The 14,529-nt window shown below is 38.6% G+C and overlaps 1 protein-coding gene across 1 annotated transcript in view; it reads left to right on the top strand.

Annotated features, from left to right (window-relative positions):
- The window catches only part of LOC126474506 (uncharacterized), a 467,991-nt gene extending 456,896 nt beyond the window's left edge, over window positions 1–11,095 (top strand). The window contains exon 6 of the mRNA XM_050101976.1: window positions 9,933–11,095. Coding sequence (XP_049957933.1) covers window positions 9,933–10,122 — 190 coding nt within the window. The 3' untranslated portion in view covers window positions 10,123–11,095. The remainder of the gene's footprint in view (window positions 1–9,932) is intronic.
- Window positions 11,096–14,529: the final 3,434 nt, after the last annotated feature.

The following is a 14,529-nucleotide window of genomic DNA, read 5'->3' as shown; positions in this document are numbered from 1 at the left end:
AAGCAGGCATGACTAGAGGACAAATGTAAGGATTTAGAGGCTTATCTCACTAGGGGTAAGATAGATACCGCCTACAGGAAAATAAAGAGACCTTTGGAGAAAGGAGAACCACTTTCATGGATATCAAGAGCTTTGATGGAAACCCAGTTCTAAACAAAAAAGGGAAAGCAGAAAGGTGGAAGGAGTATATAGAGGGTCTATACAAGGGCGATGTACTTGGGGATAATATTATGGAAATGGAAGAGGATGTAGATGAAGATGAAATGGGAGATATTATACTGCGTGAAGGGTTTGATGGAGCACTGAAAGACCTGAGTCAAAACAAGGCCCCCAGAGTCGACAACATTCCATTAGAACTACTGACAGCCTTGGGAGAGACAGTCCTGACAAAACTCTACCATCTGGTGAGCAAGATGTATGAGACAGGCGAAATACCCTCAGACTTCAAGAAGAATATAATAATTCCAATACCAAAGAAAGCAGCTGTTGACAGATTTGAAAATTACTGAACTATGAGTTTAATAAGTCACAGCTGCAAAATACTATCACGAATTCTTGACAGACAAATGGAAAAACTGATAGAAGCCGTCCTCAGGGAAGATCAGTTTGGATTCCGTAGAAATGTTGGAACACATGAGGCAATACTGACCCTACGACTTATCTTAGAAACATTTGTAGACTTAGAGAAAGCTTTTTACAATGTTGACTGGAATACTCTCTTTCAAATTCTGAAGGTAGCAGGGGTAAAATACAGGGAGCGAAAGGCTATTTACAATTTGTACAGAAACCAGATGGCAGTCATAAGAGTCAGGGGGTATGAAAGAGAACCATTGGTGGGGAAGGGAGTGAGACAGGGTTGTAGCCTATCCCCAATGTTATTCAATCTGTATATTGACAAGCAATAAAGGAAACAAAAGAAAAGTTCGGAGTAAGTATTAAAATCCATGGAGGAGAAATAAAAACTTTGAGGTTCGCCGATGACATTGTAATTCTGTCAGAGACAGCAAAGGACTTGGAAGAGCAGTCGAACGGAATGGTCAGTGTCTTAAAAGGAGGGTATAAGATGAACATCAACAAAAGCAAAATGAGGATAATGGAATGTAGTCGAATTAAGTCGGGTGATGCTGAGGGAATTACATTAGGAAATGGGACACTTAAAGTAGTAAAGGAGTTTTGCTATTTGGTGAGCAAAATAATTGATGATGGTCGTAGTGGAGAGGATATAAAATGTAGACTGGCAATGGCAAGGAAAGCGCTTCTGAAGAAGAAAAATTTGTTAACATCGAGTATAGCTTTAAATGTCAGGAAATCGTTTCTGAAAGTATTTGTATGGAATGTAGCCATATATGGAAGTGAAACGTGGATGATAAATAGTTTGGACAAGAAGAGAAAGAATCTTTCGAAATGTGGTGCTACAGAAGAATGCTGATGATTAGATTGGTAGATCACATAACTAATGAGGAGATATTGAATAGAATTGGGGAGAAGAGGAGCTTGTGGCACAACTTGACTAGCAGAAGGGATTGGTTGGTAGGACATGTTCTGAGACATCAAGGTGTGGGACGGCAGGTGGAATAATAGAATAAATGTTTTGTATTTATGCTGTTTGCCGTTCCCAACACTGGCTCTCTAACTACAATATTGGCAACCAGAAAGTGATTAGCAAAACGTGAAGCCTGTAATTAGAATTCCTAGTGCCCACTTCATCTGAGAAATACATTTATAGCTACAGCTTATAGCTCTGAGGAATTAGGAGATTGTCTGGGATTCATAATCAAAAACCATTCTCTCTAAAATGTTCACTATATTCTGAAAGTCACAGACCAAAAAGGATCCACACAATCCAACTACCAGAGCAGTTCAGAGTCTAATGTGCTGATGCCACTATAACTGTTCAAATTAAATGTTTAAGTGAATGCTCGCCATAATTTGATGATAATGTTCATCAAATGCCATGCTAAATAATGGTAGAATGTCTGTCCTGCGGCGGCACGTGAAAATACGACATATGCAATCTGAAGATAGATCATTAAAGTCATCCCAGAATTAACACTTCACTCGAAAACGATTTCATGGTTATGCATATCCCGAGTAATTTATTACGGCATCCGAAGCTGTTTATAGCAATGATACCGACGCGACGCAACTCCCGGCACAGGTGGTGCGCTAATCAGCGTCTGGAGAGAACTGGGGCCTTTCTCTTTTTCTCGCACAGCGTTCTTACATATAGAGCTGCAGTGCGGACAGCTAAGGGAACGCCTGATCAAATCTGCTCTCCCGACTAGCCGCTGGGCTAGTAATGCACCACTTTAAGTTATCGAATAAATCATTGCTTCCTTTGCTGATGGCCGATGAAGCTTTCAATTTAATTGTGCAATCAGCACACAAGTAAGTAATCATAATAAAAGTCTGGCGTGGCTAAGTCAAATATTTTGTTCGAGAGAATTAATTTAATTGCACTACACACAGAAGACGAGCTCTGAACTTGCTCTTTGGAGACACGCTATAGCTATAGTTTTATAGTTATTCTGTTGAAACTTCTCACATTTTCGTGATTATAGCGGATCTCCCTTCTACTTAAATTTAAACATCCTAGCTTTATTTATTCGCCTACTTAATCTATCTTGCTTCCCTAATTTCTAAGACAAAAACCAGAAAATCATGAATTTCAACTAAAATTTTAATTTGTGAGATCCAGAATACTGTTTCAACTAAATTATTATGCAAAAGGAATCTAAATATAAATTTTTAAGTTTACAGCTCATTTCTGTTGCGCCAGTGATTTTTACATAAAACATCCAAATTTCGAAAATGGTTAAAGTTATTGAACTGATATCCAACACAGATTGATTTTGTATTACTCCTGACATGCCAGAAACGTTTCATGTTATTTACTTCATTTTAAAGTATTGCGCAATATTTGTGACGTCAGAGCTAGTTATAGCGGACTAGGCTGGCACACAATGGAAAGACTGATGTGAATTTTATAAGGTGTGAGTATGCTGCTTCCCTACAAAGGGATCACCAATTTAGTACTGGAGGGCAGCGTGGAGGGTAAAAATCGTAGAGGGAGACCAAGAGATGAATACACTAAGCAGATTCAGAAGGATGTAGGCTGCAGTAGGTACTGGGAGATGAAGAAGCTTGCACAGGATAGAGTAGCATGGAGACCTGCATCAAACCAGTCTCAGGACTGAGGACCACAACAACAACAACAACATGTATAACCATTAAAATCTAGTTAAAACCTTTATTTCCTCGTGATATTGCCTCATATCCGTGAGATCCCCTGCCATAAGTCATCCACCATGTATAATAACGTGTCTTTGTGTGAATTTTTTTCCACTGGTTTATGGAACTCTTGGATGACAGTCTCTGGAAGTATTACATAACTCATCTTTTTCGAAGTTCTGAAAAGACTTACATGATTTCGTTATTTGAGCAGTATTTCCTGCACTAGGCAACACGGTGAACAGCCATAGATGTTCTGAGATTTCGTTAGGATCGTTGTAGTCTGTGTACTTCAGCAATCGATTGTTCATTCTCCTATGTGTAATGTCAGTGCTTTTACCCACCACATGTACAGCTTCTAATGCAGGTCCAATAATAATATCCAGGTGTTTCTTGCCATTCAAGCCTTTTATTCGTTCATCTTGGATGTTGTTTAGCCTACGTGCATTATTCATACATAATATTTCATTATACACTCGTATATCTTATGGGAAAAATATGCTACAGTTCGTATTTCCATTAAACCAGGTGTTTGCTAAAACTCCTTCTCTCCAAAGTGTATTAAATACCAGATTAAATGTATAGGATGCTTTCCTAACATATACAGTTTATCCCTAGTGATGCCATACATCATATCTATTTTGCTAGCAATGTGATGGTTAGCGAAACTACTAATAGTATACCCCTCTTCTTTTCCTTCCTCCTCTTCCTCCTCCTCCTCCTTTTCTTGTCCTCCTCTTCTGCCTGCAAGGCTTGTGTGTTTGACTCATTTAAAACTTTGTTACTGGCCTAAACATCTCTGAGAGAGAATTATCTCGCTCCACCTGTCCTAATTTTAACAATCATAAACTTTCATGAATTGCCTTGTGTGCCTCGGTGACTTTGCTTTTTGTCGACTTGCTGCTGCATATTAACTTCGAGATTGTGCTCAACTTATACATTTTGTTCGGAAAATCTCGTTAAAAACTTCTTGGGCTTTAGAGGGAAGAGAGTATATAATATTCTGAATAGGGAACTATATCCGGAACTGCACCATTTTCATTCTGCAGTCCTTTGAAAACATGTTTGGTAGTTAGGTGTGCAACAGGGTAGTCATGGTGGTGGTGGTTACATAGGATTGGCTGATGTCATTTGACGTTTATCCTTCTAGCCTTATTCACATGTCTGTGAGTGTTAGAGCAACATGGTTGAGAACACATTTGCAAAATACAATGACATTATCGTTCTGAATAATGAAGCTCATAGTAGTGGAAGAGTTGCTCGTCGCATTTATCAAGAGTGTCCTCCATAACTTCCGACTCAGTCACATACCATTTTCGCCACAGTTATGCTATGGTTTCGGGAAGGCGTACCTTCACCTTCCACAGGCATGACTGTGGTGCTCGAAGCAGATGCTGCACAATGGAAGTAGGAGAGGCCGTACTGCATAACACTGAAATGAAGCCATCAATGAGTATACAAGCAATTTCTTTGGCTATTAATGAGTGAAATTGTAAAACAAGGGAGGTACCGGGTCACACCTAATCAGTTGTAAAATGGCCACATTCAAATAGTTCTAGCGGGGAAATATTACGTTTCCAGACATTGGTTCCAATTCAAAATATTATCTACTCGCTCCCTTCTATAAGTCCTAGAAGTTTTAACAGGAATTTCCGAACACCTTGTATATAGGATGGTAACAGCATAGGTACAATGTGATCATTGGTACTTTAATATGTACCCACTTCAGTGTGTTAGTTGTTTTTTTTTTCTCTGAATCTGACACTTTTCCCCAAAAAACGTCGTGTAATTTACTACCTAATGTTTTCTGCATGGTCGTAACTGTGCCGCTAAACAGATTACACCATTTCAGTATATACTAACTGTTTTGTGTCCATGTGTCCACACGTCAGTACCTGATCCACAAGAAAATAAACATCAATGGCTTGCTCTTGCCATCTGCACTTGGAGATACTAACCAACCACAAGACATACTAGTCCTAACAGCTACAATTATTAGTCTGAAAATGAAGTAAATACTGGTGTAATGGTGTTCAGTACACTGTCCTCAGTCGCCAGTAAAAATATCTGCACTTATACTCCTAACATCCTGTATATACGAGGGTGAGTCAAATGAAAACCTTAAATTTGTAATAACAAATCGAAATTTCGCGCCGTTATCCTATAAGTTGGTAAGCGTGCTACAAACACCGTGCAGAATAGCCTGTAGGTGGCAGCATAGTGCAGATGCACGCATACCGTCGCAGTATAAGTATAAAGATGGCTGCCCCACTTGCTACTTGCACCAGGAAAAAACAGCGATCTGTTATTCGGTTTTTGCGAAGTGAAGGTGTGAAACCTATTGAAATTCATCGACGAATGAAGGTTCAGTACGGTGATGCATGTTTGTCACAGCAGCAAGTCCACGATTGGAGTAGGAAGTTCGCAAATGGTGTGACTAAATGGAAGATGCTCCTCGTCCAGGTCAGGCTCAACGAGTTGCAGCAGTTGAAGCCATAGTGAAGGAAAACCGCCGAGTGACACTGAATGACATTGCAGCATGTTTAGAGATTAGTCATGGGTCAGCACACCACATTGTACATGATGTGCTCCAGTTTCACAAAGTGTCTGCATGATGGGTGCCACGGCAGCTGACTCCTGAAATGAGAGAACGACTTGTTGATGTTTGTGAAGAACTTCTTCGGCGCTTTGAACGAGAAGTTGATGGCTTCCTTGCAAGAATCGTTACTGAGGACGACACCTGGGTTCACTTCCAGCAACCGGAAACGAAGAGATCGAGCAAGGAATGGCGCCATTCCTCATCACCAAAACCAAAGAAGTTCCGAACAGAACCATCAGCACGGAAGGTGTCATTTTGGAGCATTACATGCCTAAAGGGACCACTGTCACATACATCATCACACACAGATCTCCTAAAAAATCATCTGCGGCCTGCAATCAAATCAAAGCAACATTGATTGTTGTCAGCAGGTGTCCTTTTTGCAACATGACAATGCAAGGCCCCACACTGCCCGTACAACAGTTTCAACAATCACAAACCTGCATTTTGAGTGTCTTCCTCATCCACCATACTCACCAGACCTTGCCCCAAGTGATTTCCATATGTTTGGACCACTCAAAGACGCAATGGGAGGAAAAAAGTTCCGTTCTGATGGAGAGGTACGCAACGCGGTGCATGAGTGGTTGTGCAGACTACCAGAAGAATTTTCTCTAAAGGAATTTAGGCACTTTGTAAGCGCTGGAGGACTTGCATTGAGCTGGAAAAGATTATGTTGAAAAGTGATATAGCTTTGTACCACTTCTGCACAATAAATAATATTTAAAAAAATTCTTAAGGTTTTCATTTGACTCACCCTCGTACATTGACGAAAATTTGGCAGCATCAAAAAGTAATTAATGTAGAGCAATGAAATCTCAGGGCTACATACGCCTACGTTTCGTATTTTGTGATCAACACTGCAAGATCACAGGTTAACGTAAGCACAAGATAAGCCATTGCAAATGTGAAATACTGATTAATAACCCAGGAAACTGCCAGAATGTTGGGTGTAAGCATGGACAGATGCATGTATTGTGTTTCACAGGAGCCGGATGTCAGTTTGCAGGATGAGGTTCCATGCCTGTTGCAGTTGATCGGTCAATATAAGGACGGTTAATAGTGTTTGTGCATGCCACTGGAGTTGTCGTCCGATGATTTCCCATATGTGCTCGATTGGAGACAGATCTGGTAAGGAGATCAGGTCAAAGCAACGTGTCAACACTCTGCAGAGCACGTTACGTTACAACAGCGGTATGTGGGTGAGAGTTATCCTGTTGGAAAACACCCCCTGTAGTGCTGTACGTGAATGGCGCCACAATGGGACGAATCATCAGACTGACATACAAATTTGCAGTCAGGGTGCGTGGAATAACCACGAGAGTGCTCCTGCTGTCATACGAAATCGCACCCCATTCCAAGATTGCAAGTGTGCAGATGTACTGGTTGCAGGCCTTCAACTGGCCTCCTTCTAACACCAACACAAGGCCATCACCGGCACTGAGGCAGAACCTGCTTTCGTTAGAAAATACAACAGACCTCCACTCTGCCTTCTCCCCCCCCCCCCCCCCTCATCTTCCCCAATGAGCTCTCGCTTAACACCACTCAAATCGCAAATGGCGGTGGTTTGGAGACAGGGGAATGCACGCTACAGAGTGTCTAGTTCAGAGCTACCCTTGAAGTAACCGATTTGTAACAGTTGATTGTGTTACTGTGGTTAATCGCGTCCTTTTCGCCATAGAGGTATTCTTATAACACCGATGGTATTTAAACAAACCTTATGTGCGTCCCCATAGTGGCGTTACTGGGCCACACTTACTCGATTACGGTGCAGTTTGCATAGACGCCATCTTCCACATGTACAAACCCGTCTACCTACTTTCTTTTAAGTTGCATGATCCTTTCTTGGTGTTGCGATTTTTTTTTTCTGTCATTGTATGTCAGTGTAAAGAGTTTCCTTTTCGTATGTCTAAAACTCGTTCAGTCTCGCCAATCTTCGCATTTACTTTATTGATTAACGTCAGACTGGTTCTAGTGCTTCCTTCCCATGCACTTCTTTCCTCAATGCTCACAGGAGGAGACTTTTTATAATTTCTAATGTTTCTTCCGTTTGAGGCATCACCCTACGCTTGCATTTCCGCAGTTTTTCCCTAGTTGGGTGGAAGTCATTAAAATATTTTCGCATTCAGAGGAGAAAGTTGGTCATTGAAATTCCTTCGAACAATCTAGCCACATCGGGAAATGCCTTTGTTTTAACGACTGCTACCCCAACTCGTGTATCGTATCTGGACACTCTTTCTCCTTTTTCGCGATTGTACAAAATGAGCTGCCCTTATTTGAAATTTTTCGATGTCCTTCATGAGCCCTATCAGCAAATATCCCATACCGCACAGCAATACTTCAAAAGAGGTTAGAAAAACATACTGTAGGCAGTCTCTTTAGTCGGTCTGTTGCACCTTCTAAGTGTTATGACAATAAAGCCAAGTCTTTTGGCCGGCCGGGGTGGCCGTGCGGTTCTAGGCGCTACAGTCTGGAGCCGAGCGACCGCTACGGTCGCAGGTTCGAATCCTGCCTCGGGCATGGATGTGTGTGATGTCCTTAGGTTAGTTAGGTTTAATTAGTTTGGAGCTCTAGGCGACTGATGATCTCAGAAGTTAAGTCGCATAGTGCTCAGAGCCATTTGAATCAGCGAAGTCTTTTGTTCGTCTTCCCCATAACATTTTCTCTGTGTTATTTCGGTTTAAGTTATTCGTAATTGTCTTTGTCTTACAGATTATCAGCAGTTCCACCACTTTACTCAGTTATTTGTTGAATGTATGCTACTCTGGGTCTTCTTCAAAGTTTTTATCGTCTTTAGCTCTCTTTAGTACCTTCGAAGTTTGATATCATAACACGTGTCCTATCATCCTCTCCCTTCTTCTTCTCAGTATTTTCTGCAATTTTTTCTCCCCAGTTCTGCAGAGAACCTCCTCGTTTTTCAACAGTGCACCTAATTTTCAACATCCTTCTATATTGCCCATTTCAAACGCTTCAATTCAGTTCTCTTCTTTTCCAGTTTTTCCACAGTCCTTGATTCGCTTCCACATAATGCTATATTCCAAATGTACATTCAGAAATTTCTTCCTCAAATTAAGGCAAATATTTGATACTAGGAGACTCCTTCTGGCTGCGAATCGCCTCTTTGCTTGTGCCATTCTGCGTTTTCAGATCTGCTTCACTCCTCCATTATAAGTTATTTTGCTTCCAAGATGTGATTTCTTCACTTCGTCTACTTCTGATTTAAGTTTCCCACTCTTCTCATTTATGCTACTTTTCTTTACTTTCCTCTTTCCGTAGTTGAATGTCATTCCATATTTTGTGCTCAGTAGACTATCCATTCGATTCTTACATCCTGTAAGTCTTCTTGCTTTCACTGTAGATAGCAACACCATTGGTGAATCTTATCACTGATATTCTTTGACCCTGGAATTTAATCCCCTGGAATTTAATACCGCTCCTTAACCTGTATTTTTCTTCCCCCATTGCCTTTTCGATGTTCAGATTGAACAGTATAGGAGAAAAACTGTATCCCTTTCATAGGCTCTTTTCATCTGAGAACTTCGTTCTTGATCTTCCATTTTTAGTTCCTTCGTGGTCTTGTACAATTTGTATATTAAACATATATTACATGTCTTTCCCTATAACTTAACGCCTATTTTTCTGAGAATTTCGAAGATCTTACCCAATTTTACATTTCGGACGCTTTTCGTAGCTCGATAAATAACATTGAGATGTCTTGACTTTTTCTTAAATCTTGTACAACGTCAGGTTTGCGTCTCTTATGCCTTTATATTTCATAGAGCTAAAATGATCGTCACCTAAGAGATCCTCAAATTTCTTTTCATTATTCTGTATTTTATTCTTGTCAGGTTCTGAATTGTCAACATTTAAATATCAGCAAACAGTAATTCTCTTGCAAATATGCTTTGTACTTGTCACACTTGTCACGTCATTCCAGTTTATCATAACTAGTGTACTTTCAGCGCTGAAATGAAGGCACGATACTGCTAAAGGAAAAAAACTTTTACTGCCTGTATAATACTAAATACATTCCATACATTTAAAGTATTACGGTTCTCTACAGAGATATTCGAAACCTAGTAGCGGACGCTATTTTCTTTTACAGCCGGTACCTAAAAGAAGTATGTCCAAACCGTGGTTACGAGAAGGCCTTAGCAGCGTCGACTTCGGCAGCAGCAGTAACAGAGGTTACGGAGAAAAACGTCACAGGCGATGCGGATGAAGATGGACATGGCGACGCAGAACCGGGAGCTGGCCGCGCCACGCCCACCGAGGAACGTCGAGAAGACACGTGACAATCAGCTGGCAGTCCCACTTTCGTCTCTGCGCATGCGCAGTTCTGATGAACAACTGAAGTGCTAACGACTGAAGCTGTTTAATGCCAAAAGGAAGCCTGCTATACTGTTTATTGCAACTGCAGTGGATCATGTCTGTTATGCAGTCATTCCTGTGATTAGGTCTGTTAAGTACTGGTATTTTTGTCACTAAACTTGTATGATAATGAAATCATCTGTAATAAATAGACCTACAGACCTGAGTCGTGACGTCAGTCAGTCCATACTCATGTGTGGCAAATGAACTACAAGTCTATTAGTTTCATGTATTTCTTCATAATATTTTCTCAGCTCCATTTTTTAACAAAACTGTGGATGGCCCTTGAACTCAGCATAGGTAACATGTTTCATTCACTGGTCTGTTCCAATATAAGTAATCTGAAATGTGTTTAAGAAATTGTCAGCGACTTTTGAAGTAACACAAATTAGCAACTCAGCTCACACCTTCTTACATTTTATACCCAGTATTACAGTATTGTTTAACATGTATGCTATTGTAGTTAATGTAGTGTTTTGACTCTCTAGTCATAGTGGTAGTGACAACAAATGAGTGTTTCTAAATTTCTTCTATGTGCTACTATACACTAACTAAGTTGACGCTTGGCGCGGCAGTTGATGGGAGCGACTGTATAGGTATTTCCTATTTAAAATCACTCTCATCAGCCACCATGCAAAGTGTCAACTTTTTGCTTGAATTTTATGATGTTCCTCTCAGTATCAGAATTTTATGTTTCATGCCTGCAGTTCATTGGAATCAGCTTTCAATTTTGATTTAGTGGCTATACCTTAATGACAAGGTTGTCCACTTTAACTTTGGATGTAACCTGTTGTACTGTAGGCTTCACAAAAAAATCCATTCTAAAACAGAAAAATGTGGATACATTTCAACGTAACTTGTCTGTGAACTTTGAACAAAAAATTGTAGATAAAAAGCACCTGCAATAAATTTTTTCTTCTTTCTTACATATGATGAAGAATTATTCAACAGCTATTTAAAAAATAATTTATCTCACTGCAGAAATGCGATAACTCATGAAAATAAAAGCAACTTTATGTCAATGCATTCAGTATTATAGGTTGTGTAAGAACAAAGGTTCCTTCAGTGTAATCACAACACAAGACATGTCTATGAATTAGAACCATATTTAAAGTGATGAAATCAAAAATAATCTGTTAGTGTATAGGTACTTCTGAAGCATTTTCTTCCTCACAATCAGAACAAAGTCTGTCATTACTGCTAGGGATTTGTAAAGACTGCAAAAAGAAATATAAGTCCACCTTCTCCTTCAAACATTCAAAAACCTGAAAAAACTTAGGTGAACATCTGAGACCAGATTCATACATATCACTGTATTGTCTATCAGACTATTGAATCAACTTCGCAGACAAGGCACCACAGCTGTGACTAATCAGTCACCTTGGGGATTAAGAAGCCACTTCAGCTCTGTTTAACTTTTTTGCTATAAAACCACAACCGGCTTTGTATACTGAAAACTGCTACCTGCGTTGACTTCTACACAACAATGAATCACAAAAGAGCCCCTTTTTTTGTTATTGCACCACTCCATTATTCCCCCTCTGTTCTTTGAATTAGCTCCAAAGACCATTTTGAACTTGGAGCCCTATGTCCGGCTGATTTTGGATTCATTGTCATAGAGCCATTTTAGAAATTCATTAGCTTGGTCTGACAACGAATGTTGGGTTCCATTTTCTGGGCTACTTACCTCTTATGACTTAAAAGGGAACATTCTGAGCCATTAAACAAACGCTCATGATCAAACTTGGTGGGAATGTAGAGGGGTCAAAATAATACAATACATACTTTTTTTTGTCTCCCTAGTTTCACTTTTAAGGGGTACACCACACCCTGGAAGGTAATTTGGCACAGTAGGTTTAAAGGAAATATCTTCACAAAACAGTGTTTCATATGAAAGTTGAAATGCAATTAAAGCTCTTGAAAACTATACAATCAATTTTTGTAATAATTTGAAATTTTGCAAAATATTCCACAACCCTTAATTAATCTTGAAAACTAAAAACTTTTGTTACAGCATATAGTAAAGAAGCTTCATACCACATACACTCAAGTGTAATAAAGCTGGTCTTTGACATACTATTATTGGAAAATAAAGTGTACACAAAGTGCTGTTTATTTTGAACACACCTTATTAAAATAATTAAACGTTTATTATTATTCTAATTATTCATTTTACTTACTTTGGTTTATGTTATAAATTAATATTTTGTGTTTTACATTAATGTTTTAGTGCATCATTACACATACATCTATTTTGTATATTGAAAATAATAGGTAACTTATTATTATGATACAGAATCATTAAAATAGCGACAATCTGAAACAAAATGCTTACATCATAACTTATTTACACCATGTGTATAAAATGAACTAAATTTCTTCATGTAATACACATCATATACAACACAATATAAAACAACACTCAGCAGGTTCTCAAACTGTGGCAGATGATACTCTTAATATCCTGACCTGAAACAGACCTATTTCAGTATACTTGAAAAGCTTGGTGGACAAAAAAGTTACGATTATATTGTTACTCAAACGGAGACATCATAATCATTCAGTAGAACTAGATACGAAAAACTTATCACAAAGTTCTTGCAACATCGAATGTCATACACATCCAGTGGATATATCTGCCCCATTGGGACATTTGGTTTCACCAGATGAGCAAGTGATTAAAAAGTTCTTATCCTCAGTTACAAAGCTCAAAATGGTTCTTTCGTATTAACCACCCCAAGAATCTAACAATAAGGCAGATTTTTCTCCTGCACTGGGAAAGAAAAGTCTTCCAAATATCTTTGGATCTGGGTTAAGATTACTGGTGCTGTCGAAAGAACATTTGGGACTTCAAAAACATGTTATTAAATTATTAGTCAAAACTTTCCACCAGTTTCTTTCAAAACTATTAAAAGAGTGATGGTCAACATGAAAAAAGCGTTTTGAGCGTCATTACTGAGGGCAACGAACTCGTTCATCTGGCGATCCCAAAATGTTCAATGGTAATGTACAGCCATTGCACATATACTGCTTTTGATGTTGGAAGAATTTTGTGAGAAGTGTTTCAGATGTAGTTCTGATGAATGATCATGATGTCAGTCTCCACTTGTCAAACAATATAATCAAGTTGCAGTCACTACTACATAAATAGTTCTTTTCGCCAAAGTTTTCCAGTACACTGAAATATGCTTGGTACAAATTGGGATATTAAGAGGATGACCTGCCACAATTTGAAAGCCTACCGAATCTTGCTTTATATTGTGTTGTCCTTCATGTGTATTATGTGAAAATATTTCATTCATTTTAAGTGAATGATGTAAAATAATAAGTATTCCTTTACAGATTGTCATTACTTTAATGATTTGTACCATAATAATGAGTTCTTTATTATTGTCAATTAACAAAATACATATATGAAAATGATAAACTACAAAACAAAGAAATATTATACTAGAACAAATAAGCCCTAGGTCACAAATATTAAGTCAAAATTGACCAAGTTTCGACGCTACTATGAGCATTGTCTTCAGAATTAGACTAGCTGTTCTAAAACATATTAGGTATACAATACATTAATAAAATTAAAGTTTGTACTGACTGGAAAAAGATGCAGTACTTACAAGTCACATGCTAAAAAAGATCTAAGACGGAAAGGCGACATCATGAATAGTTGTAAGTAAGACGGCGAGTCACTAAGGGCTGCTCGTACTTTAGTGAACAAGCGTTGCAACCCTTGTTCACAAAAGTACGAAACATGCCACATGTAAAGAACTGTATGCATTTAGTTTTTACAAAATACTGAAATATTTACGAAAAATTCAACTGTATTGTTAGAAAATAATAATAGTTGTATGTATCGTGAACAATAAATTTCCATGATATATCATATCAGTTACATCTGGAAAACTATGTGTAACTTATAGGATAACTATTTTTTATGACTTTGTAAGATACAAGTAATGTTTCAATACGTTGCAAAATAATTTGAAAAAGCATAGAATTTTCGTAAAATTTTAGTATAATTTGTTAGTCCAACAGACATGAATTCAGTATTTATTAAGTGCGATTAAAATGAACATTGTCCAATAAAAGACAAGATCGCAGTTTTTGGCACACTGATTATGGTATCACAAACTATATTTGACACAAGCATCCGATCCTTCTGATTTTTTTATAAAATCGTGGAGAATCAAGCACAATACTATCTGGTGAAGAACTTAAATTCGTGACATAGATTCAGATTTCTGCATTCTGATCCGACCAAGCAGCTTACAAGCACACCTCTTACCACAGTTGTCTCGTGTAATTGATAAATGAATTGTCAGTTCAAT

Source organism: Schistocerca serialis, chromosome 4, assembly GCF_023864345.2.
Source record: "Schistocerca serialis cubense isolate TAMUIC-IGC-003099 chromosome 4, iqSchSeri2.2, whole genome shotgun sequence".
NCBI lineage: Eukaryota > Metazoa > Arthropoda > Insecta > Orthoptera > Acrididae > Schistocerca > Schistocerca serialis.
Note: the sequence above shows the minus strand (reverse complement) of the source record. Positions and strands in the feature narration are given on the sequence as shown.